This window comes from Chiroxiphia lanceolata, chromosome 1 (assembly GCF_009829145.1).
Source record: "Chiroxiphia lanceolata isolate bChiLan1 chromosome 1, bChiLan1.pri, whole genome shotgun sequence".
NCBI lineage: Eukaryota > Metazoa > Chordata > Aves > Passeriformes > Pipridae > Chiroxiphia > Chiroxiphia lanceolata.
In genome coordinates, this window is record NC_045637.1 from 118,415,702 (window position 1) to 118,440,089 (window position 24,388).

General features: G+C 36.3%; 1 protein-coding gene and 2 long non-coding RNA genes across 3 annotated transcripts in view; 2 read left to right on the top strand and 1 right to left on the bottom strand.

The window, feature by feature from the left end:
- The first annotated feature begins 1,501 nt into the window (after positions 1 to 1,501).
- Positions 1,502 to 6,746, top strand: LOC116799826. The gene is made up of 3 exons (XR_004361125.1): positions 1,502 to 1,596; positions 1,984 to 2,143; positions 6,514 to 6,746. It is a non-coding gene; the product is annotated as an uncharacterized LOC116799826 (long non-coding RNA).
- KCNH8 (potassium voltage-gated channel subfamily H member 8) overlaps positions 6,165 to 24,388 on the bottom strand; it is a 176,194-nt gene continuing 157,970 nt past the window's right edge. Inside the window, 3 exon segments of the mRNA XM_032713197.1 lie at positions 6,165 to 7,663; positions 19,619 to 19,695; positions 20,750 to 20,856. Of these exon segments, the coding sequence (XP_032569088.1) occupies positions 6,953 to 7,663; positions 19,619 to 19,695; positions 20,750 to 20,856 (895 nt within the window). The 3' untranslated portion in view covers positions 6,165 to 6,952.
- LOC116799822 lies at positions 16,125 to 20,802 on the top strand. Its single transcript, XR_004361124.1, has 3 exons — positions 16,125 to 16,210; positions 17,732 to 17,904; positions 20,427 to 20,802. It is a non-coding gene; the product is annotated as an uncharacterized LOC116799822 (long non-coding RNA).

Sequence of the window (24,388 nt, forward strand, 5' to 3'; positions counted from 1 at the left end):
TATTTCTGTGGATCATTGCATGTAGGGGTGGGAAAGAATCCAGCAGCACTAGATATATGTGTTAAGTTACAAAATCATGCAAGGAAACTTAGGAAGTAAATGATTGACAATGTTGGCCTTTAAAAAGGCATAATTAGTCTGTAAAGTTACTGCCTATTGAGGCTTGTGCTTCCAATTTGTCTCAGGGTGCTGCTGTTTTTGTCTTGTGTCTGACTGCAGAGTCAAAAAGGAACCAGTGCGTGGGATTTGATTGTTTGTACATAGGGTGGTTAACAGTGGGTGAGGGTTTTTTTCTCCTTCTTGAAGGAAGCTTTGATTTTTTTGAACAAGAAGCAAAATCTTTGATGTGCATAATGAAGAAAAAATCTCCAAGTGACATGGGTAACTCAGTTATCTTTTGTTGTATCAGGGCGAGCAAAGGAAGATGTAGTCCATTTAATTGCATGAAGGTAGAGGTAGAATATGCTAAAAATAAGGAATCATAATAATTACCAAGTAGGCCAGGACAAGGTGAATACATACATGAAGCATCACCCACTACATATGAAATGTGAAATTTAAGTGCAGATAAGGTGGACTTAGACATCTGGAAATTCGCACTGACTGTCCTCAGTACTGACAATGTGTGGACTGCTAAATGTGAAGGCCGGTGAGCTTTTAATTTTAAAAAAAAGTCCTTCTTAATATTTGCACATTTCCATGAGAAATCTGCTACTTTGTTGATTTACTTAATACTTCCACTATTGTTTTGTAAGACTCTAGGATTCTTCTGAGCAAACTCTAGTTTTGCCTTTTTCTGAGCATTTTCTTTGTGATGCTTGTGATGCCACAGGGTCCTTAGTGCAGTAGTTCCTAAAGTTTTCATTTACAACACTGCTAATTAACTCCTGCACTGCCTCTAGCCCTTACATTTTGGGAGAAATCGATATTATAGATCAAAGGGGAGTATAAAAAGAATGTATTAAAAAAGTTGTCTGAAGTTGTAACTTTTAGGGACCTTATCAGAGTATTTTGAATCTGTGAGGTTATAACAAAGCATCCAGGATAAGAAAATTGGAAAACTGAGGAAATGTTTCTTTTCAATGCTTCTCATAAGCCAGTTAATGGAACATTTATTTCATGTGAGATTAGTTCTGTTGGTATTTTATTCTATAGTTTAAAACATACTAGCCATTTACCATTGTAATACATAATTTGTACAACTTGGTGTCAATGAAGATAAAGATCTTTACTATTCTTGTTTTTATTACCTTTCCTCTGTTGTATCAGGCCATTTCTTGGTCATGTATAAGACCTTTGAATTTACCATGGCAAGAATTTAGCAAGTTTCAGAAGATCTGTGAAGAGAGAATGAATTCAAGTGTTAATCTCCCACAAATAAACACCTAGACTTAAAACACACTATCAAGGCACAAATGTAAAATTACATAGTAAATATTAAACTCTAAAAAAACTTGAAAGAGGAAAGTACTGCTTTTCTTCTTGCACAACTCCTGTGGTTCCAAGTTCCGATTGACATGAGTCTTTAAACTCTTAACCTTCAAAAACTTTCTTCTTTTGAGAGATTTCCAAAGACTGGGAAACTCAGCTATCGAGGTACATAGGAAATAAAATATTCCTTTCATTAACCAGTTTCTTTAACTGAAAGGATAAGATCTGTGGCATTTCTTTGCGGTTTCGAAGCTGGAAATTTTTGTTTCTTGTCATTGTTGTTGCCACTGAGAGTGTGTGGTAAGAGAAATGAAGAGACTCTGGGAAGTGAATTTTATGACGTACAGAGGAGGTCAGTGGCGGGTTTGGGAATGATGATATGATTTCTATGCTCAACTTCGAAAGGATAAAACTGATTCTGTGTGCAGCATCATCTAAGAAACTTCCAGCTATGCAGGTTTTTTTAACAGGATTTAACTATTTGCAGGTACTAAAGGAGACGGGCTTAGATTCCTTGTGATAAAATATTTGATTTTCTGATTGAAGACTTAGTACCACGTAGGCTTCTGGAATTGATGACAGCTGTGCAAATTCCTCTTACTGAAGCAGGAGAGGGAGCCGGGAAATCAAGCACCAGCCCTTTTCCTTTTCTTATTGCTCACTCAGCTGCTGTCTAAAGCCCCAGCTACAACCTCATTCTTTCAAGGCTGAGGTAAGTTGTTAGAAGTCTTTTTCCAGAACGTGGGTATGTGATTGTGCACTTCCTGTGGTAGTCCCAGCAGCACGAAACATCTAAAATGTGTCCCACTAAGAGGGATGTGGAAACCAAGTGCTTTCAGGTCAAGGGAAGAAGGTGTAGAAAAGGTTGAGAACAGTTTGTTGCATCCCAAAACTTAATTTGTGAAACACAGGATTTTTTACAAACTACCAGGTGAGACTATTGACGCAGTGTGCTACAAAATTGCCTCGTAAAGGAAAATATTTTGAAATCTCAGGTGTAGTTAGCAGATGGACTAATTAGAGAGTAAATTATTTGTGGTAGATAACCAAGCAATGTCAAAGCAAGGTTATCACAAGAGCTGGGTATGACTTGTAAAAAAACAAGGAGTATATGCAGAATTTATGGTAAGCTGTGTTTCTTAAATTGAATCTAGTGGTTACCAGGAGCACAACACAAATACACATCTTTAATAATACATCTGAAGTTATAAAAGCAGAAGACAGAAGAAAGCTAGTGGGGTTTCCTACTTTTTTTTTCTTTTTTTTTTTAGTTTGTCCTTATTTTTTTCAATTTTTTTTCCATTGCCAGTAGAGGTGACTGCAGCCTTGTAAGAGTATAGTAGTGCAAGAGATTTTGGTTAGAGACTGGTGGTTTACTTCTTGACTGTTGATAGAGACTAAATATGCTGTCCTGTTGCATGATTGAGTTTAGTAACCATTTAGTTTATTAGTGGCAGACCTAGGATGATTCTTAACAGAAAAATCACCATGAAATGAGGAAAGACATGGCTGAGTTTGATGAAGTTATAAAAGGGATATAGAACTGAATGAGTGTTGGAAAAAAAGAGAGGGGAAAAGTAAATAAAGAGAAATTACAGTTACTGTATAGAAGAAACTGACTGATGGAAAATGCAAGAAAGGAAGAAAATGTAGCAAATTTGGGAAGTAGACTGATGCAGAAATAGATGGGATGAACAATCCTGAACAAAAAATAATTCTTTTTTTTAAAGCTTAGTGTAAAAAGAAATAAAGTAAATTGTCTGAGCTGGGCAACTGGATTTTAGGGTATAGGATGCTCGTATTGATGTTCATACTGAGCACCTTTGGAGGGTGACGTGAATGTTACAGTGGTTGTTGTTTCAATCCCAGGTATCCTTAATGGCCACTCTGTGTGTAGAACTAATATGCTCATGGTAATCCTGCTTGGAAATTACCATTCCATTCCAAATGTATATGCCTTCACATTTGTCCCTATGAATTGTCATTTTAACTTCAAACCTGAAATTTGCTGCATTGGTTGCAGATATTTTTCAATAAAACCTGCTTGGGGGATTCTTTTTCTGGGACTATCATAATATGATGGTGTCAGGGAGTTTAAAACAGAACAACCCTTTGTCATGGTTTGGATTTGTACTGGAAACAGAGTTGATAATATAGAAGTGGTTTTGTTATTGCTGAGCAGTGTTTACACAGAGCCAAGTCCTTTTCTGCTCCTCACCTTACCAGCGAGGGAGTTGGTGGTGCACAAAAAGTTGGGAGGAGACACAAGGCAGGACAGCTGACTCCAAGAGACCCAAGGAATATTCCATGCTGTATAGTGTCATGCTCAGTGCATTAAAGCTGTGGGAAGAAAAAGGCAGGGAGGGATATTTGGAGTGATGGCATTTATCTTCCCAAGTTACCCTTGTGCATGATTGAGCCCTGCTCTCTTGGAAATGGCTGAACGCCTGCCTGTCCATGAGTAGTGGTGAATGAATCCTTGTTTTTATTTGCTTGCATACCCAGCTTTTTCTTTTCCTATTAAACTATTTTTATCTCAATGGATGAGTTTTCCAGATTTTACTTTTCCAATTCTCTCCCCTATTCTGACATGAGGGAAGTGAGTGGTTACATGGGGCTTGGTGCTGGCTGGGGTTAAACCTGAAATGAACACTTGTCCCGTCTGAAGTTGCTTGAGCTTTTCCCTGGGAGGCAGTATACTCACCTGTGTGATGCCCGTCTTACAGTCTGTGCAATTCAGGTAAATTCCTTGAAACTGTAGCCAGTACAAATGACAGAGTGTTTGCCAGCTTTGTTTAGGATGTGTTGGACAGCTGCAGAAACAAGGAGCTACTTAGGACACATATCCTGGTGCTATTTCTCCTCAATTAGTGCACATGCATTTTTTTTATTGAAGAATTAAATGTACAACAGTAAAGTTATGACTATTTATGCAAAGTGGTTTTTTGGTGTTTGCACTGATCTTTTTAAACTTTCATACAGAACTAACACAAAAACTCCAGAAAATCCCCTCATCTGTTTTTAATCTTATGACACCAGTGTTTATACTGGAAAATAATAAAACAATGTCAAAACTTTCAAGCATGTACATAATGCTTTATATACCATAAAATGAGAAAGCAAACACTGCTGTCAATTTTTATATGTAATGGAAATTGTTAAATGATATGGGGAACTAAGCATGTTAGACAACCTTATGCTTGTGCAGCCCCAGTCAATAGCTGGGATACGGTGAGCTTAGATTAGCCTGTGTATTTCATTAATACAATAGTCTGAGGACAGGTTATCTTCTGTGGAATGAAGAGGGTGGCAGTGAAGAATGAGGATTTGCGATCAGCTGTGCTGCATGTGCCTGTGCATCCCAAGGAACCAGCATCTGTCCTTCATGGTGAGTACAGGAGAGGGCCATGGCTGTACTGTGTGCTGCCTGGCTGCTGAGGCAAGGCAGTGCCACACAACCACTGAGCATCTGGAAAATGGGGCTCTGCCAGTGTGCACCTGCCCTGGGTGTGGAGAGCAGGCAGCCTCCCCCAGCCCCAGCCTCCTGCTCAGCACTGTGGCAGGGTGGGAGATGGCAGCTAGCTACAGACAAACCAGGATTGTTTGCAGAAATACCACAGGCTTGTCTTTGTTACTATATTTGCTACTATTTCTTTTTTTGTTTGGTTGGTTTGGTTTTGTTTGTTTTGTTTTAATTTTTTTTTTATTTCTGGGATATGCCTCATTTAACCAGCATTTCTCTATTTAACCTTAAACTAAGCAAAAACTGGAAGAGAGGGAAAGTAAGAAACCCTTTATAAAAACATTCATGTTGAAGTGTAGACACTGACAAAATTCAGGCAGCTCAAATAGAGAGACGACACTCTGTCTCTAATTTGTACAAGTGGGAAAATGGATGTGAAAGGATGTAAGCTGGGCACAGAGTATCATCTGGGATTTGTGTTCCTGCACATGTCCAAATGTTAACAATTAACTTAGTCTTTGAAGTTTTCATAAAAAACCCCCAAAAACTCTTAAAGAAGTTAAACATAAATCTGTGCTCTGCAAAAATTTAATTTGATAACTACCCTTTACATTGATTATTAAAAGAAACTTAATTTACTTATCCATTTTAGGACACTTATTTTGGGTTGTAAGCATGGTCTTTTTAGAAAGCTTGCTAAAGAACATTTAAAAATGTTGCATACTGAGCATCTTTAAGTGTATAAATAAAAATTACAGTGAAAAAAAAGAAGGCAGTTGCCCTGGTTGCACGGTATCAATACATTTCTAGTATATAAATACTGGAAAAAAAATCCCTTGGGCATTAAATCTGTTTCTGGATTAAATAATTTGCCAAACCTATAGTATCTTTTTTTTTCCTTGACTATAGGTCAAAGATAGTTTTTACAGATATAAGTAAAAAATCATCAAATAAAAAACTATTTTAAGTTATTTGATTCTGACTAAACCATTGTAATTTTCTCCTTTAATATTCCTTATTTTGCTCAATGGTTTTCATCCCTCTTAATTTTCTTATCTAGGTATAAAATCCCAAAACAGGGATGTCTTGTAAAATGTTGACTTGGTCTTCTAAAAGACAGTGCAATAGTAAGACACAAACCAAGAGTACTTAATGTTATCAGTATAACACCTTGTTTTTTAACTAGTGATAGCTTATTATAGGATACAACATTCCAGCTGTTTTATTTTTTTAAATAAAATAATACCTTAATTTATTTGTATTTCACCAGAATGAATACATTCATTGCAAATTGCATGCACATAAAAGCGAATCCATTTGTAAACTACATAATATCTTAACAATAAATAGTATTTGATCTAATACATGATGGTAGTGCATTTTTTGTTAAAACTGCAAGCTTTTACCAAAATGAAACCAAACTCTTACTCTTTTTATAAATATTTTAAGTCCTTTTTAAGTACGTTTCATACCAAGTATATAAAAATAGTATTTTTAGATAAATCAAGAGGTTTCATTTACATGACAAATAACGTGCAGCAACTAACCACTCTCTAGCAGCTCTATTTGGTTGATTGTCTAGATGACATGCAGCGAATATTGTCCCTTTGCCTTCACAGAACTGACAAAAAGACCAGCAGGACCCACGATCACCTGAAGCAAACAATGCCATAGATATTGTTTGGGAACAACAGTCAGACACTCAGGGAAAACCTTTGCTTCGATGAACAAAAGCCACCCGTGACAGTTCTTTGTCCTAGACTTCCAGCTACTCTGACCCTCAGGGTCTTTGGACTATCACAATAGTCTGTCAAACAGACAAGTAAGTTATATCTGTATTCAAAATGTTTTTCAACATGCTTCTAGAATCTAGAAATTTATTGTTTTTCCTATAGTATGAATCAACATTATCTTCTCTTACTTTCTATAAATCTGAATTTTCATGTTTGTAACCTCCATGATTGCCAAAAAAGAGATCAAATAAAGCAGTCATGCAGTACTCTCTAAATTTAAAACTGGCTGCTGTGGAACATGCTTTGAGTACCACTTCACTGTTTCTCATACATCTATGGCTTGATAATCTTTATCTTTAACATCCTTTGTGCTTGTCACAATGTCTATTGGGAAATCGGAGGTCTGTGCAGAAGTTACTCCGGCTGTTCCTTCCAGGTCCCATGATCCTGGCAGGTTCTCAAGGCTTAGTGAACTGATTGCTCCTTGGCTAAAGCTGCCTTCTTCAGATCTGCTGGGCAGCACGAGGTGTAACGATGTCTCTGATGAAGAGCATACTGAAGGAGAAAGAGTTGCTGAAATAGACTGAAGAGGAGTCAGGGTAGTGTCTGAACGGGGAGAGGTGCAGCTTAAAAATTGCAGATTGTCTTTCTGAATTACCTGATACTGTGAGGGAGAATTTTGCAGGCCCACTGTATAACAAAATTCACCATCCATAGAATTTTGCAGGTTGGGTTCAGTCCTTTGGGGACTGCTGCCTACAGAGGACAGATCTGTATTCCAAATGTCACATAACGTGTTTCCACGGCAAAGTTGTGCTTTGGTGCAGGTGAAGTTCCCAGCTTGCATGCGTGAGCAAGGCTGATGTGTAGTCCAAGCCATTTGAGACTGCAGACTATCCAGTGTGGTACTTCGAGATATGCTGTGCACAGCACAGAATCCTGGAGGCTTCTGGGATGTGAGCAGGTTCTCCAGAAGGTGCATCACATTCTTCATATCTTTACGTAATTGTGAGACTTCTTGAGTTAAAGTTGTCACCTGTTATGGTAGGGCAAAAGTATTTATTTATGAACCATGCCTGAAATACATACATACATACCTTTTTTCCCTTCTAGCAATGTCAAATTTCATCTGTGGCACAGTGTCTTTACATTAAAAAAATATACTCTACTGATATATGTGTGGGAAATTGTCCATCCGTCTACCTTACTAAAGCTGATGCCACAATTCCTGTGGCATATTGAGATAGTTAAAGAAACTAAAAAAAAAAAGTATGATGGATACTCCGTAGGCATAATACACCTGATTTTAAATGATTCTCTGTATATAAAGAATGGTCTTAAGGTCAGAATTGAGATGATTTCCATTGGAAGTATAACATCAATAGCTTCTTGATTAATCATTAAATATTTTAAAGCATAAGCTTTTTTTTAATTAATTTTATACTGATGAATTTTATAACAATGAGGTCTTGTGAAATCTTGTTCAGAAATATATGTGAAGTATACTGCTGTTTTCATAGTTGTTGGATGCAAGCACTAGTTATACGAAAATCTAGTGGACTACTGCTAAAAACAAGAAAAGAAAAAATAAGTGGAAACTGAAAACCACTTGCTACCTCTAAATATTTAAACAATATAAAAGGTTGTGAAACAGTTTACTTTCATGTATTTATGTTTATGCTTGAAAGGTATTGCATATAACAGTGAGAAAATAATTCATAGATTACTCTGGTGTGTGTGCAAAAGGAAGAACCTGACAGCATCCAGTTGATTACATGAAATGGATGATGTCTTTCATCTCCTCAAAACTTGCTGCTTTGGGTGGGGATCAGATTAACAGGTTCTGAATTTGTAAAGTAAATTGATTTATGAACATTAATGGGGACACTTATTAGAACTTCTTAAGGATATTTTGGGCAACAAAATGTGTAACTCAAATAGGAAAGTAACCCGCTCATAATTTCAAACGTATTTATCTTTCCTTTTTATTTCTTAAGGAAAAGTTTTTAGGGAGTTAAAATCAGTCAATTATTTTTAATAAAGGGAAATTAAGAATTTCTATCAAGATGTAGAAATGAACTTTGTCTCCATGGTAGCTAATCAATCTTTTAGGCCAAAACACTGTCATTACCATTAAAACAGAGTTTCTTATACTGATGCTAGGGAAAATATTCAGATCAAAACCAGACATGACTGCATGTGTATCTTCAAGCCACATATCAAAAAGAAAAAAAGGCTAATTTAGAGGGGCTTTCTTTGATCTTAAGTAATGATACCACCTATTAGATGGTCCACACAGATTAATTTTCATGTAATCAACAACAGAAATACAGTTTACATTTTTCTGACAGAATAATTCTGAAGAAATCTGCTGGAAAGACATTTTAGCCTGAGTTTGACTGTGTTACTACAGGCACAATAATTATAAAGAAATTCTGAGAAGACATGGGAAGCTCCAACACAGCTCCTATATATCTCTCTGAGCTAAGAGTTCAAACCTATCATATTGTTTAACAGTTTTGTATTGATCACACTACCTCTGGAGGGAAAACCCCTAAAGGCAGGAGCCTCTTAACTGGCAGATGACAGGATTTCTCTGTGTCTCTGCACTTCTTTCTGTCTTGTTACCTAATTGAGTCATGCTAGAAAAAAAACCAGGGGATCCCCTTCTGCTAGCTGAGATTAAGGTTTGACTGCCTGGTAGCTCATTTGAACTACAGTTAATGTGAGGGATTAAAATATGTTGCAAAAGCGATTTGTGAATAGGCTTTCTGTGGGGTCAGAGCAGCCAGAGAAGGTTCCTGGTACTGTCAGACTTTAAGGTAGCACACTGTGAGATTTCTGGACAAATCATCTACATAAGAACTTCTGTGTTCTGTTGGAAACTAGGAAATGGCATTGTAAAACCTCCAAAACTTTCCCTTATTTGGGCAGAAGTGGGAAGACAGACAATTAAACCCATATTGATTCAGTGGTCATCAGTTCTTTTTAGGATCATGACTGGACCCTACTCCTAGCAGATAAAGCAATTGATTTCTGTGTCTAATTTCCCAATTTCCATCAAATTTTCAGGGTTTTCTGCAGTTGTGCAGATAGAAAGATTGACACTACCTTATGAGTATGCACCTTACCCAAACTATGAATGATATGTGAAAAATTTAAAGTATTTAGTTTGGTTTGCTTCATGTTTCTATTTTCCATTTCTGATCACTTATGGACTTTTAAAAAGTTTCATCATCCTTTAACATGTTTCTTTTGCCAATTCATTGACACAATACAGTGAAAAATCAATCCCAGCATCAGTACTCACGCAGTCCTGAGTGAGTTCATTACAACTTTTTCTAGTGCCCAGACTCTATTTTTGGCATATCAACTCTTAGATCGTTCTATTCTCATAAGCTTGTTCTCACACAGACAGAGGAACTGACCTGATAAACCCACCTTTGATGTATGCTTTAATAGTTTCCAGAATAGTTATGCCAAACTTAATTAGAAATTCACCATCACCACTTATTAAGATCTACTTGGACCAATACTGCTCATCACATACATAAAGAAAATAAGTAGTTTTCAAGATTTTACAAACTATTAATCTTAGAAGATTAAAGCTTCAGTATCTGTACCACATTAATTATGCTCTGTCTCTGTGTTATTACACTTATGTAGTCATAAAGGATACCATTACTGTTACTACTAATGCTATACTGTTTATCCTATTATTTTTACATCCTGCTGAGATCCTTGAATAGATGCAAATAAACATGTGTAACAGGACTAAACAATTTTATCACTAATATTAAAAATTTCATAGTGCTGCAGAAGGTGCAAAGGGACAGAGATTAAAAGTGAAAGGAATTTTAAGTCTATGAACAGAAGCTGAAAGCAGTACAGTTTCCTCCTGAGCAAAAGGTCTAATTCCTCTCATGCTGGCAAGGCTGCATTTTTTTTAGGAGCTCACTGATTATTTGCTAGGCAAAACAGCTAGTGGTACAAATGGTTCCTGCTGTGCTAGGCAAACAGCTTCAAAATGGTCTACAAGATCCCAAATATACTTGAAATGCTGCCTTAACACTTTCTAGGGCTTAAAAAAAGATACTGCAATATTTCCAGAAATAGAAACTGTGATTTATACAGATTTAATTTGAAGTAGCAAGAAGTGCTTCTCAGACTGGTCAAAAGCAATGTGCTGGTACCTTTTTAGTAGACTAGGTTATCAGGAAAGAATATCTTCAAAACAGAGTTTAAAAAAAAAAGCAGAATTTTTTAACACATGGTCTTTATTAATAGCATTTTCTGATGGTCTGACCAATATATATTTTAGTAGTTGTATTTTGTATTTTCAAATTATTTTGACAGTTTCAGTAGAAAGAGTATTTTTCTTTACTACTAGTATTAAACTTTTGAACAGTTTGAGCACTTTGTTCCATATAGTTAAATAGGAATGGAGTGATTAAAAGCTCTACATAATGTCAGATGATGATGGTGATTTAAATGGCACTGGTGAAACACGTTTCTTTGTTTTTCCACGATATAGTACAATGTTTAATTTTTTTTTTTTGACATTAAATGTTCAACTAGAATGCCTATCTCTCATCACTGTTCCTGGATAAATCCGGAATAAGACTTGTTTTTTCTGATTAGAAGCAGATTCTGATTAATACATTGGTATTTTTTTCTCTCTGTGGTTTACTCCCTTTGAAATTCAAACTTTCGGCTACCATGAGTTGTTTTTCAAGGCTCAGATTGACTAGCTGCTGATATTCTGTTTCTCACTAAGCACATTGTTGAATGAATGAAATTGGGGTGAGCTGAGACAGACTCTTCACTGATCAGCTACCAGCAACTCTGTGGCCATTGGTATTACGGTGACAGACGTTTATGATTTAATGGCACTTTAGTAATAAAGCTAGATGCAGAAGGAAAAAAAAATCCAGTGCAGCTAATCTGAGTCCAGATTAAATATATAGGATTTGTGCAATGATATGATGGTTCAGTTTCAGTGAAATAAATCCAGAAATCTGGAAGGCTGTGAAATTGGTTTTACTGTGTAGGAGTAGAAAATTTGCTGCTTTGTCTGATGACTTATTAGCCAGCTCTTTGGTAGTTCCAGAGTGACCAGTTTGTCTAGATAAATTAGGAAACCAAGATTATTGCTATTAAAAAGGTAAGGACAAAACAGAGAAGTATAAGGGACAAGATTATTTAGATGTATTCAAGTCAACATGGCTCCCATGAAATTCAATCTAGAAAAAGTGTTCCCAAACTGCAGTTCTAATTATAATTTGTGGCTCTTCATTGAGAGTGAGTCCGGGGTGGGGAGTTGGGGCAGGAGCTGAGGCACAATGATTAGAGGTATGGAGCACCTCTCCTATGAGGAAAGGTTAAGAGAACTGAGATTGTTCAGCCTGGAAAAGAGAAGGCTTTGGTGTAACCTAATTGCAGCCTTTCAGCCCTGCAGCCTCTCCTGAAGGGAGACTACAAGAAAGATGGAGAGGAACTATTTACAAGAGCATGCAGTAACAGGACAAGGGGAATGGCCTCAAACTGAAAGAGAGGTTTAGATTAGATATTAGGAAGAAATTCTTTATTGTGAGGGTGGTGAGGCAATGGGACAGGTTGCCCAGGGAAGCTGTGATTGTCTCATCATTGAAAGTGTTCAAGGCCAGGTTGGATGGGGCTTTGAGCAAACTGGTCTAGTGAAATGTGTTCCTGCCCGTGGCAGGAGGGTTGAAACCAGATAATCTTTAAGGACACTTCCAGTGCAAGCCATTCTGTGACTCTATGATTGTTGGATGTGGATTTTGTCTTCAAGTTGGCATAGAATCAGGACAGTGTCAGCATCATGGTGGCAATAAGAAAACCAGGTTTGCAAATTACTGCTTCAAGGAATTCAGAAAGTATCAGGGACAAACTCTGACTCACTAGGTACTGACTGAGAGCAAATGGAGGATTGTGGAAATCTCAGCTGGCTGGGAGAGAAGCTGCTAGTATGTACTCATGAAAGAAAGCCTGAGGTGATATATATAATATTGAGCAAAAATATTAAACAAAGAATTTCTATAAGCACTTAAAGGAATAGTTAAAAGAGAACAGGCAACATACATTTCTTAAAAATAAAACATGTCAAAACAACATAATTCTTTTCTTTAACTGAAAAGCTGTTTCAATATATAGCAAGAAACATTAGATGCAATATATATCTTGTCAAAAGTCTTCTCAGATATTACTGTCCACCTGACATTCTTCAGAACAACTAAGAAAATATGAAGGATATGTAATCACCATGAGTTGAACCCATACATGACTGGAATGGCTTATGATCAATAGTTTGCTGCCATCCATGGACATTTAAGGTTATATTTTTTAGCATCACAGCCTGATCTGGTTTTATTTAATGTTTATTTTTAATGTCTAAACAGAGTTTATGTTCACTTTTAAATATCAGTAGTATGAAATTCAACAAAGATAAATGTTAAAGATTACATCTGAAAAGAAAATGTCAGAGGTATAAATATAATATTCTGCCTATGCAGTGTATTACAGAAAAATATTTGTGGAGTTTTGCTGATTGACACTTTTCAGGCATTAATCATACTCCCAGGATATATAAACAGCATTTTTTTTCTTTTACTGGACACAGGGAGGGAGTTCTCTTCACAGGGAATTACTTAGGCTGCTTGAAATACACTGCAGTTTGAGACTGTGTACTTTGTTGGTGATTCCAAAGATCTAACTAAAGACAGTCCAGAAGAAAAGTTTTAGAAAATGTAATGGGCAAAGACAGACAGAAGGAATTTGGTTTGCTGAGATCTGCTGGAGTAGTACGTTTCCTGAATAAATTGCTTTTAGAAGGAGAATAGCACTCAACTTTTTTTTAGTATCTTCTAGGCATAAAAGAAAAAGAAGTGAACTTGAATACCAATAGAGATTTATATTTAGATGTTGGGAAAATAGATCTTTTCAGTACAGGAACATTTTGAAATTCCTTTTAGAGAGTTAACTGGATAATTGTTGCCATCTATCTTGGTAGTAATATTTTTTATTCAAATCTGAAGTCAGCTTTTGGTGTCCAGTTGATTTGTGTACTGCATGGCTGCCTCTGGGTTAATTTCTTTGTCTCAGGTGCCTTTCCACCAAGGAAAAGTTCAAGAGACACACCACGGTGTATAGAAGTTATGTCATGTATGTGCAGTGTGTTCTACTTAAAAAGAAATTAATTTAAGCTTTAGAGCATCAGTTTATTTTTTATCTTCATCTGGTAATAGCTATTAAGCTAACATTAAAAGAATGAAAAAATTAGCTGTAAAGACTACAGTCATCAAAGTACAAGAGCAGGGAGAGAGACAAAACAACAACAAGGTAGAAGTTCTTTGGAAACATCAATGTCAATGCTAAAAGAAAATATATTTTAAAAATCTTAGTGTGTTTACTTGTCACATATGGTTTAGAAAGCTTTTACTTCTTAACGCAAATGATACTAGGCTCTACGTCTTGGCTTTGATGTGAAACTTATGTGGCTAAACCACAAAACGGATAGATCAGTTGTAATAGTTTTCATCATACATAAATGTAATTAGTTCACTTTTTGACATGATTTTCTTGATTGAAAGCTGCTTTCCAAAGCAAATTACTGGGATAGCCTTGCTGCAAAGTAATTTCTCTCATGTGAAAATAAAGTTACAAACTTGTTAAAAAGAACATGTATTTAACTACTCTAAGCCAATCAAGTTCATTATATGAGCTCTCAAACTGCAAATTGAAGTTTAACAGTATATCCCCTATGTAAAACTGAAGGCCTGATTAACTTTACCAAATTTTCTTCATTGGCACTGATTATCATTTGCATACATTTTTAATATTAAGGAATGTATTTTTTCCTGTACTGAGAGAAAAATGAGATTGATTTTTGGCAGCTGGTTGTGAAATACATTTTAAAATAATATATTTATAAAATATCTTTAAGTGATTTGGAAAATAAACATATTTATTTAGGATTGGCCCTTTTGTTAGATGAAAGTCAAATATTCCTGTGAATGCATTTTCTCTGTTCTAAATAAGTGCCAGATGCCTAGAGTATTTTAAGCACTTGCATTTCAAAAACCTAAAATTAAAAATAGCTGAATTTCTAATAAGTGCTCCAACGTGGAGCTAAATAGAAGGCAATTATCTAGTACAGAACCTGACCCTATTCATATTTCCTCATGTTTGTTTGTTTTTGTGTTGAATGGGAGAAATGTGAGTACTGCGTTCATTATATTGTTTTAGTACTGTAATTCTGGGATCTAGTGATGTAGTAAAGTAAGAAATCAGCCTCCAAATCCTGAAGCTGAAGGAGTCTGCACTGAAGCTGAGTGGCATATGGAAAAAACGTGGGACATGACAAAGCAGTCTGCATGCACTGCATGAGATGTCCTTTATATGTGCACATGAAACCATATATCCATGTTTTTGAATGGAGAATGTGTACATGTAATCAGGGGATAAAAAAATATGACTAAATTTTGGCTATTTTCTTCTTATTAACTGGTCTACGTTTTAAATAATTCAGATTTGGGTTTTTCAAATTGAATCAAAGTAAAAGTACTTCCATGCTGTTTTCATACAGTTGCATTCAAATGTTAGTGAGCTAAAAGCCTAGTAGGACACAGACAGTGAGATAGTGGTAGGTAGGTGCTTTAATCTAGACTTTTTGGCCATTTGTATACCTCTGAAAATCTGCTTAGTGGTTTCCTATTTTTACTTTGTGGGTTCCTCAGTAGTTATCTATGACTGCATCACGTACATGGTGCCTCTGAGAAAATGCTGAATGTTTAGATACATCCATTTGATCAGCCTTTGCAGACAAATGCATTGGAAAGACTCGGTCAAGTGTACAGACTTCTGCAAAGGAAGGATACATACTTGTAAGGCAGAAGACTATTCCTGAATTCTTGCTCTGCCTAGTCTGGAGCAGGTCTTTGAATTAAGCTTTCCCCAGCTCTGCAAATGTACAATGCTGCTAGGTATTCAGTAACCTAATCTTGAAACTATTGCTAAATAATTGTGGTTTTGCCAGAACAAGAACCTGAAACTGAACTCTCACCTGCCACAGATTGAAAGTACTGAACTATAATGAATGCCATGCCTGTTTTATTCAGTGATTATTTACACTAAGTGGAAGGGGCAAATAGGGTAGGAGATAAAGTAGTCCTATTCCACTCTGCCTTGCACTACAGAACTGGAGGGAAATTCCAGTATCACCTTGGATCTCATTCAGGCTCAAAATGAGAAGTGCGGTTAGGTGAGGAAATGAAGAAGCTGGGTAACTGGTTGAGCAGCCAAACCGTGGAGCTATACAACAGGAATTTGGGGTGTGTTCAAGTTTGTCTCACATAGATTGTGCTGATTTTGGAAATTACTCTCCTTAGAGGAAGTCTGTGCATCTATTACTCCTGAAGTTAAAATATAACAAATCTGAGAACTGCAATCAATGCACTGACTTCTGTTACTCCCTTTCTCAGGTAAATGAACTTTCTTTTGGATTATGTAGTGAGTGTCATACACCTAAAATACTGCCAAGAGCTCAGCTGGATTTCTAAACTAGGTATAGCTATTTTTGTAGATTTTTCTCTGGGGTAACTTTTTGCTTTGCTTTGCTAACAACAGTCTGTATTGAATGTCTGAATGAAAAGATGTCTGTCTTTGTTTCCCCAATGAACAGCTGAAATGTTTTTAAGCTAACTAGTGAACTGTTGTAATACAATTGCCTTTCATGAAAGCAGTTATTTTTGCATTTGTTGATTGACTTCTGTTTTCCACTGAAAAATGTATTAATGACAGTGTTTGCTGCTGTTGGCTACTTGTGACCTGTTTTCTCATATTTTCCAGGAGGAGACTGCATGTCTTTAATAGAGAACTTTGTTTCTAACTCTGCTGGTATTTTAACTACTGCTAGTTGTCTGCTGCAGCATCAGTCATAATTTTCCATTACTGTCCATCATCACATGATGGAATGATGAAAGCACTGGGTCTATGAGTGTTTGATTCTTAATGCAACAACAAAACCCCCGAAGCAACAACTAGAGTATATCAGCAAGGCTACCCAGAGGCTCATTTGGGTAACCACCAAGCCAGTACTGTCAGTTCATAAACTCCAGACAGGGTATGTTTGAGTATATGTAGAATATGCAATTAAGCAGCCTTACAGTCATGCAGTTTTTCCAATGTAAATTTTGATCCATGAGAGGACTTGGAGGATACTCATCTGTCTCTGGGATTTGAGCTCAGAATGTTACCTATGAAATCTAAGTCTACATCAGTAGCATTGCTCCTCATACTTTTTTTTTGTTTTATGTCTCAGTCCAATATTTGTCCATACTGTATGCCCATGTATTGTCATATCAAATTGAGAATTATCCCATATATGTCTTTCAATGTTTAAGACTCTTGTTTGGTCAGAATGCTGCTTTCTCTGCTAGAGGACTTCTTAGAGAGAAGACAAAACATGAGCTTGGAAAGTAGAGAATACTCCTTCCAGGTACTGCAAGGCACCACCAACAATATTAATCTTCAACATGTTTGCACTAGTATAAATGTATGGTATATAATGTACTCTGAACAGCACAGAATAAAATAATTTTAGAGATTCTGCAAGGTTGAATAAAAATGTTCCCTTAGGTTCCTAGACTAAGTCTGGTCTGTTTTCCAGACTGTAGGAGGTTTTATAATCATTCACATAGCCTCATGTATCTCTATAATTCCTATAGGTTCTATGAGGTTCTGTAATCAGAGAAAGGTATCTTTCTCTGCTGTGAACAGCAAGTACAACTATTTTCAGAATTTTTTCAACATTATTGTGTTATTTGTATTTTCTTGTTGCATTATTATTAATGTCATTTTATCACTGATGAGGTTAGATGTAAATCAATTCAGGTTTTGCCAGAAGATGTCTAAACCTACCAAAACTTTGTATGACTTTCAGTTTTATTACTTTTCACCCTATGTTGGCCTCAGTCAGTTTTGCAGTGTGAAAACAAATTCTGTCTCACACATCAAGCCAGCAAGACTCCAGCAGTTTGTGGCACTCTTTTTAAATCTCTGAAGGTTCTCTTCCTCTTACTTACAGGATTCCAAATACCTGCTGAAGGGACAGAGACTATAGATGAACTCACTTCTACCCCACTTCTGTGGAAAGAAGAGAATGACCAGCTGGTGATGAAAACCTAATGATTGGTTTGCTTAATCAAGAATTATTTGTTCATGTCTTTATCCCAGGAGAGATTGCAGAAGTCTTGGGAGGTAAGTACCTCTTATTTCAAGTCTCATAGGTAGCAACTTTTATGAAAAAATGGACAGATTCTCCCCTCCTCAATTTTAAAATAAAAGAGTGAACCATATTCACAACAGTGAAAAGTTTATTTCTGGATTTGGATTCTGTATCCTTGTGTGGAAACTTTAGTGTTTTACTGCATGTGGTGCAATTTCCTGTTTTGTGTTAGTGTGAGTAAAAAAGCTGCATAATATTTTGTTCAGATAGTTTTAGCAGGGAAAAATTAAGATTGAATATGGAGGGAAATGACCTTGATCATGTGGAGTTATTTATTTCTTTTGATTAGCATATTGCCCTGCTCCAAGATCTATTTATCTATCTCTTTTCCCTAGAAAAGCAATGACAAGCCCAAAACTGTTACAGTTGAAGGGTTTGGTTAATCCACAAGATGCCTGTCTTGGCACATCTGTCACCATGATGTATTTTCCAACTGCCTCTTGCGGATAGCCATGTAATACATCCTCCTATTTTAAAAATACCTGTTCTCCAAAGGAATGAATCAGTATGACTTGTCTGTTTCAAAAGCATTACATAAAAAATAGAAATTTGTATCATAATGGTGTTGTCAATGAACATCTTGAAGGTTTTTCTGGGTTCTTTAACCAAACCTTATAAAAACCTGCAGTCAGTGGGATATGAGACTTTTGTCTGAACTCTACAGTTTCACATACAAATGAGGTGATGCACACAAATGAGGTGATGCATGCACTCCTAGCTCATGATATTTATCTAACCCAGTTAAACTGACTAAGGTTGAAAGAGGTTTAGAAGCCCAATACTTCCTAAGTAGAAAATAAAGAATAACTAGATTAGGTGTGTACAATATAGAAGGAAAAATAAAGATAAAACTTGACATTTCTGGTAACCAAAGAGCTCAGAAAGAAAGTAAAACTGTGTGATGGACTTATTTAAATGTTTCCTCACGTGGAATCATAAGAAATTGCCTCTAATTTCTTCACATTGAAAGACAGAGTGTGCTGGGAACAGATTTTAGTCTTGCAGTGTAACTGTGAAGTTCAAGTCTGATGCTTTCATCTTGTTAGCTAAAGTACTGCAATGGCGGGATATATAAAACAGTTTAGCCACAGAACATCTCTTCAGTTTTGGATTAATAGTTGATTACAGGTTTGAAGTTAATAGAAGGGAGGAATGAAAAGCACCACTGAACAATGTTGGCCCTGCATTCCTCAGGTCATATTGCTTGAGCAGGAAGGGATGAATTTCCTTTTCATTCTAGGTATACTCAGGTAAAGTGATTTGAAACATTTTATGTGAATTTGAACATGACTGGATTTGCATTTCTTTCAAGGAAATTCTCTAAAAGCATAGCACGTATCAAGACAAGAAAAGTTGGAAGAAGGAGCTTGGAGAAATAATGAGAGGAAAGAGAAAAATAGAAGCATACCCAGAAGAGAATAAATCCTAGGAAAACTACATACACTAACCATGCTAACCTCACTTTGTTTTTAGTTCTAGTGTGTGACATGAACTTTTATATAGGTTTCATGTAGGAAATTAATCTCAGAATGAGTTAAAAGCCTCAAACTGCCCTACGTGTAGGAACCTCATCCAGTTTTGTAAGCTTGTTTACAAGAACTTATTATATTCCCAAGGCTTCCGAGTTTTCTCCAGCATTCCTTGAATCATTGTTAATATCCTTCAACCCCCACAAAAGCTTGTTACCTCATTATTAAGCCTGCTGATCTGCTGTTTGGTCTCTTCTGCTTTGATAACGAGTACAGCAGCACCAATTTCAGCTTCTGAAAATAATTCAAATACATGCAAATGAGATAAGTATAAGCATTTGGAAATGGCAATACTATTCTGCACTTAACCAATGCCTTAAATTTAAACCTAGTTTGCACTTGGCTAGAATGAAAATAAAATCATGCATTAATGTTCAGTGTATAACGTGTAAGAGAAGTGCGATGAATAAAGTCCATACTGCTCTCTTCCATCTGGACCTGAAAAGATTGAAAATGACAAACCTGGTGCCAACCACGACATGTCAACTCTTTTTAAAAATCATAGATATGATTAAACTTTTATTATTATTTTCCTGTTTGGCTTTAAGAGGAACAATATGTGTTCTAATTGTCTCCATGCTAAATGTAGCTATGTGGGGATTGCTTACTCATAAAAGAGGGGATGTTGGAAACAGTCTCTCTGCATCTTTATCTTTTTTTTCCCCATCTTGACATGTTCTATTCCACTGTGGTGCTACTTTATCAACCTTTTCAGAGTGTAGGTGATTTAAGGCTTTCTAAGCGCCCTTGTTATCAAGGTTTTCACTCTTTTACTTTTAAAAATCTATGTACTTCCATACTCCTCCACTTCTGTAAATATCTTTAAAAAAGTTGAGAGCCAAGTTTACATATGGCTATTAATGAATTTTTGTGGGGGGGTTTTTCTCGTTTATTTATGGTTTGTATTTTTTTCTTAATTTGGTATTAGAATGTTTTTTGATGTTGAATTTTGTCCTTGTGTTTAGTACCTTCCATGCCCAAAGGTTTGGGAGCATGAGGCGCCTGGCAGATCCTACAATACTGCTGGTAAAGTACAATGCACAAAAACACAGTACTCTCCACGCACTGTTTCATCATGACTGTCTGTTAGCAGGAAAACAACAAACGACCTTTGGGACCTCGTTGTACTTTTCCACGGTACCAACTGTGGCACTGAAATGGTACTGAGAGTACAAATATATGTTTAATCCATTTATGCCACTTCTGAGGATCAAAGAAACAAAGGGGAACAAAAAGCAGTTATGAAAACTATTTTCTCTAAAGAGTGATTTTCCCAGGCAAAACTCACCCCCAGTCGTAGGAGATAACCTGGATTCCTGCCTGAGCTGTTCGGAGCTGAAGTCAAAGGTTTGGCTTTCCTCATTGTGGTTTCCGTCTTCAATCCCATCTACAATTCTGTTGAGAAAAATCAGGGTAGTGGAGCAGTTTCATAAACATCATGTTCATAATTATACTGTAAAAATTACTCCTAAAGGGCACATTTTTAAACAATGGTAAATTTTGCACAACATTAAGTTTAGAGGAAAGTAAAAACTATTATACTGGTATAACTTCTTGTGAGTCACTAAAGATTAAACTTAGTGTTAATGGAAGGAACATGAGGCCAAAATTAATTAACTGAAGTTTCAAAATTTTCATGACTTTTACAGCATATTCTGAGTCTTATCTCAACCTATAGGGAATATAGTTTGCTTTTCATAGCTAAAGTAATCTGTTGCCACCTTTTCCTCTGCACAATCTAAAAAGCTCTTGTTAAGCTAAAATCTGCCTGCACGTAACAACCAGGCTCTTATATTAGCTTTACTTAGGCAGAGCCTAAGCCTGAACTTAATATATTTATGAAAACATCTCTGTAAAATTCAGTCAAAAGTGTCATTTCCATGCAAATAGTTATTATAAATTTGTTTAAATTTAACTAGCTCAGGCAGGGCAGTCTTGTTTGTAAATTGGATATAGGAAGATGTGCAGACTAGCCTGCAGTGTCCTAGTTACATTAATATCAATATTGGATATGACTACCAGAAAAAGTATTTTTGTCAGTTATTTCTACCCATGCATAGCAGTGTTAAGAAATCCAAAGGAAAAAAAGGTACAGTACTTTTTATGCAATAATCAATTCTGCATGCAAAGAATAGAAAACAGGAGGAATAAATACACAGGATTAAAAATACATAATTATGAATATTTTTTGTTCTGAGTTATAATAAATTGTGCTATAAAGAGAACTGTTTTAAAGTCAATGAAAGAGACTGACAACTGTCAGTTGACAGATATAAAGCATGAATTTCTTCTTTTGTCCAGGCACAAGCTTCATATTTTGTCTTACAGCAGGCAGGTGAGTTTAATACCAATCTTGAAGGGCTAAAGCAGGCAGTTATTGGTGATAACTTTGGGATGATGGAAATTAGACTTTTCATCTAATAAAGATATTTTCAAGAAAACCTCTTGACTACAACGGTCTGGAGAAAGGAAGAACAGACAACACAGAGATATCTGTGACGTATTTGCCTTGAAAGACCCATGTAACTTAAACCTCTGTGCACATACCATGTATTCTTGTCTTTTTTTGGCTCTTCATGTGGCTTTTGGGCTCTGTTTCATGTCTGAGTGTTCATGATGCCTGTTGGATATTACTAGACTTCATTCTAATCTTAACCAGCCTCTGGGAGAAGATGAGACTCAAATGAGGTGCTTCAGCCGCTCTGGCCGATAATGCTATCTGCAGCTGGAAAACTGAATGATTACTTTGTTTGAAATTTGCTATAAAACCTATTTAATGTCATCTGGCTTCACTACTTCAAAAAGCAAATTTTAAACACCAATATCCCTTTTAAAGAAGTTTCTAATTATATGAAATGATAACATTTCAACTGCCTTTAAAGCACACAGGAGAAAGCTAACTCAGACATGACTTGAAATTCAGAGATGCTACATTCTTTAAAATGTTTAAAGATTCAGGCTAAAAAGAAATTATATCAGCAAAAATAGCTAGTCGTGGAGTGCCAAAAGACAGGCTTCTATGTGGGAAATATGTAAGGGGCAACATCCTTACTCATATACAAGGAACTGGCTGTGGAGCAACATAATCTAATAAATTGAAAATGTGAGGTGACAAAAGAATTTGGTGCCTCACTCCTCTCTGAATCAGCTATTGTACAGCTCTGAAGACAGGGCTCCTGTCTCCTGAAGACAGACAACTCACTCCTAGAAGCCAAAAAGTCAGAAAAGATTAACATGTGACATCTTCTATCCAGTTGCTCAGGGCTAGAGTGCACTCCTCCATGTGGATCTGAGGAGCTTTGAGTACATAAATGCATCCTCCTAGGACTGTCTTTATTATTACATACATTTTCTTCCTTTTGATGCTCTTTCACTTCATAGACAGCACCCAAAATGGACTGGGAAAACTAGGACTGTATTCTAGAAGCTACAATGCTAGCTTCTGTTCCTTGTGACAAGAACTTTTTACAAGAACATTTTACCCAGTCTCTGAGCTTTATTGCCTTCACTGCGGTGCACAGTGAAAGAACCTGTAGCAGCCACAGAACTCTGTGAAGAGTTCTGGTTGGCTTACTCTAGGAAAAACCAGAGTAGAACAAGTTTCTTAAGAAGACAAATTATATTCTCTTGAGAAAGTGTCATTATACAGTTCAGAACAGAACTGACTGGACATTTCAACCACAGTCTTGTCTTTCCCTTGCCTTCCCTTGCTTTCCAACAGCAAATAAAAGTGAAAATTTTAATTAAGGTTTTATTTTCTCCTTCATGCTTACAAAGAAACACTTAAGGCTCTTTTTTAAAGTGGTATTAGCTTGTCAGTTTAAATATTCTAATAATATAAACTCATTCTAGGAAATAATATGAAACTGTTTTGGCTGGAAAACAAAGTCTGAAAAACATATACGTTTTGGGCCTATTTTCCAGCCTATTAACCAAATTATTCTGCAGTTATAAAATTATGAATGAAAATAGGAAATAATAACATATATAACAATAATTTTTTAAATTTGCTCTTGCAGTCTTGGGTGCCAATATCTGGCTGCATAAGTTCAGAACAATAACGAACAAGATTACATTACAGCAGAAAATATGAAAGGTTGCTTTTCCCTGAATTACCACTTTTTATGCGAATGATAATGACCTTTACTCACAGCTGACTGAACCAAATTCATATGAGAGCTATAAAACAAATGAGAAAATATCCACTATGCATTTCAATTTTGCTTGTGTAGAAGCTAATTTTCCACACATTATCTTCTCCTGTACTGACTCCCTATTCAGGGTCGAGAGAGTAAGTCCTATGAGGAGCATCTGAGGGAGCTGGGGTGGTTTAGCCTAGAGAAAGGGAGGCTCAGGGGAGACCTTATCACTCTCTACAGCTATTTGAGAGGAGGTTGTAACAGGATGGGCATTGGCTTCTCCTTGACAACTAGTGAAGGATGAGAGGAAATGGCCTCAAGTTGCACCAGGGGAGGTTCAGATTGGTAATCAGGAAAAAATTCTTCACAGAAAGGGTTGTCAAGCATTGGAATGGGCTAATCCAGAAGGTGCTGGAGTCACCATCCCTAGAAGTGTTCAAGAAACAACAGGACATGGCACTTAGTGCTGTGGTTTAGTTGGTATGATGGTGTTTGGTCAAAGGTTGGATTCCATCTTGGAGATCTTTTCCAACCTTAATAATTCTGTGATTTCTATGATTCTGTATAAAATGAAGTCAGTTTGTATCCTGCTCCTATTTGAAATGTAGCTGTACTGATCAAATATATGTTGAGGGGGAAAGATTTCTATATAGTCTTCCATTGCATCTTTAGGGACAGGTACTTTGACAGACTTAAACAAATATGGTTAAGCTGTGCCTATTTCATGTTTGCAATGGCAAGTTGCTGAAACTTCCATTCTGCCTCTAATGAATAAGGGAAGTTCTTGA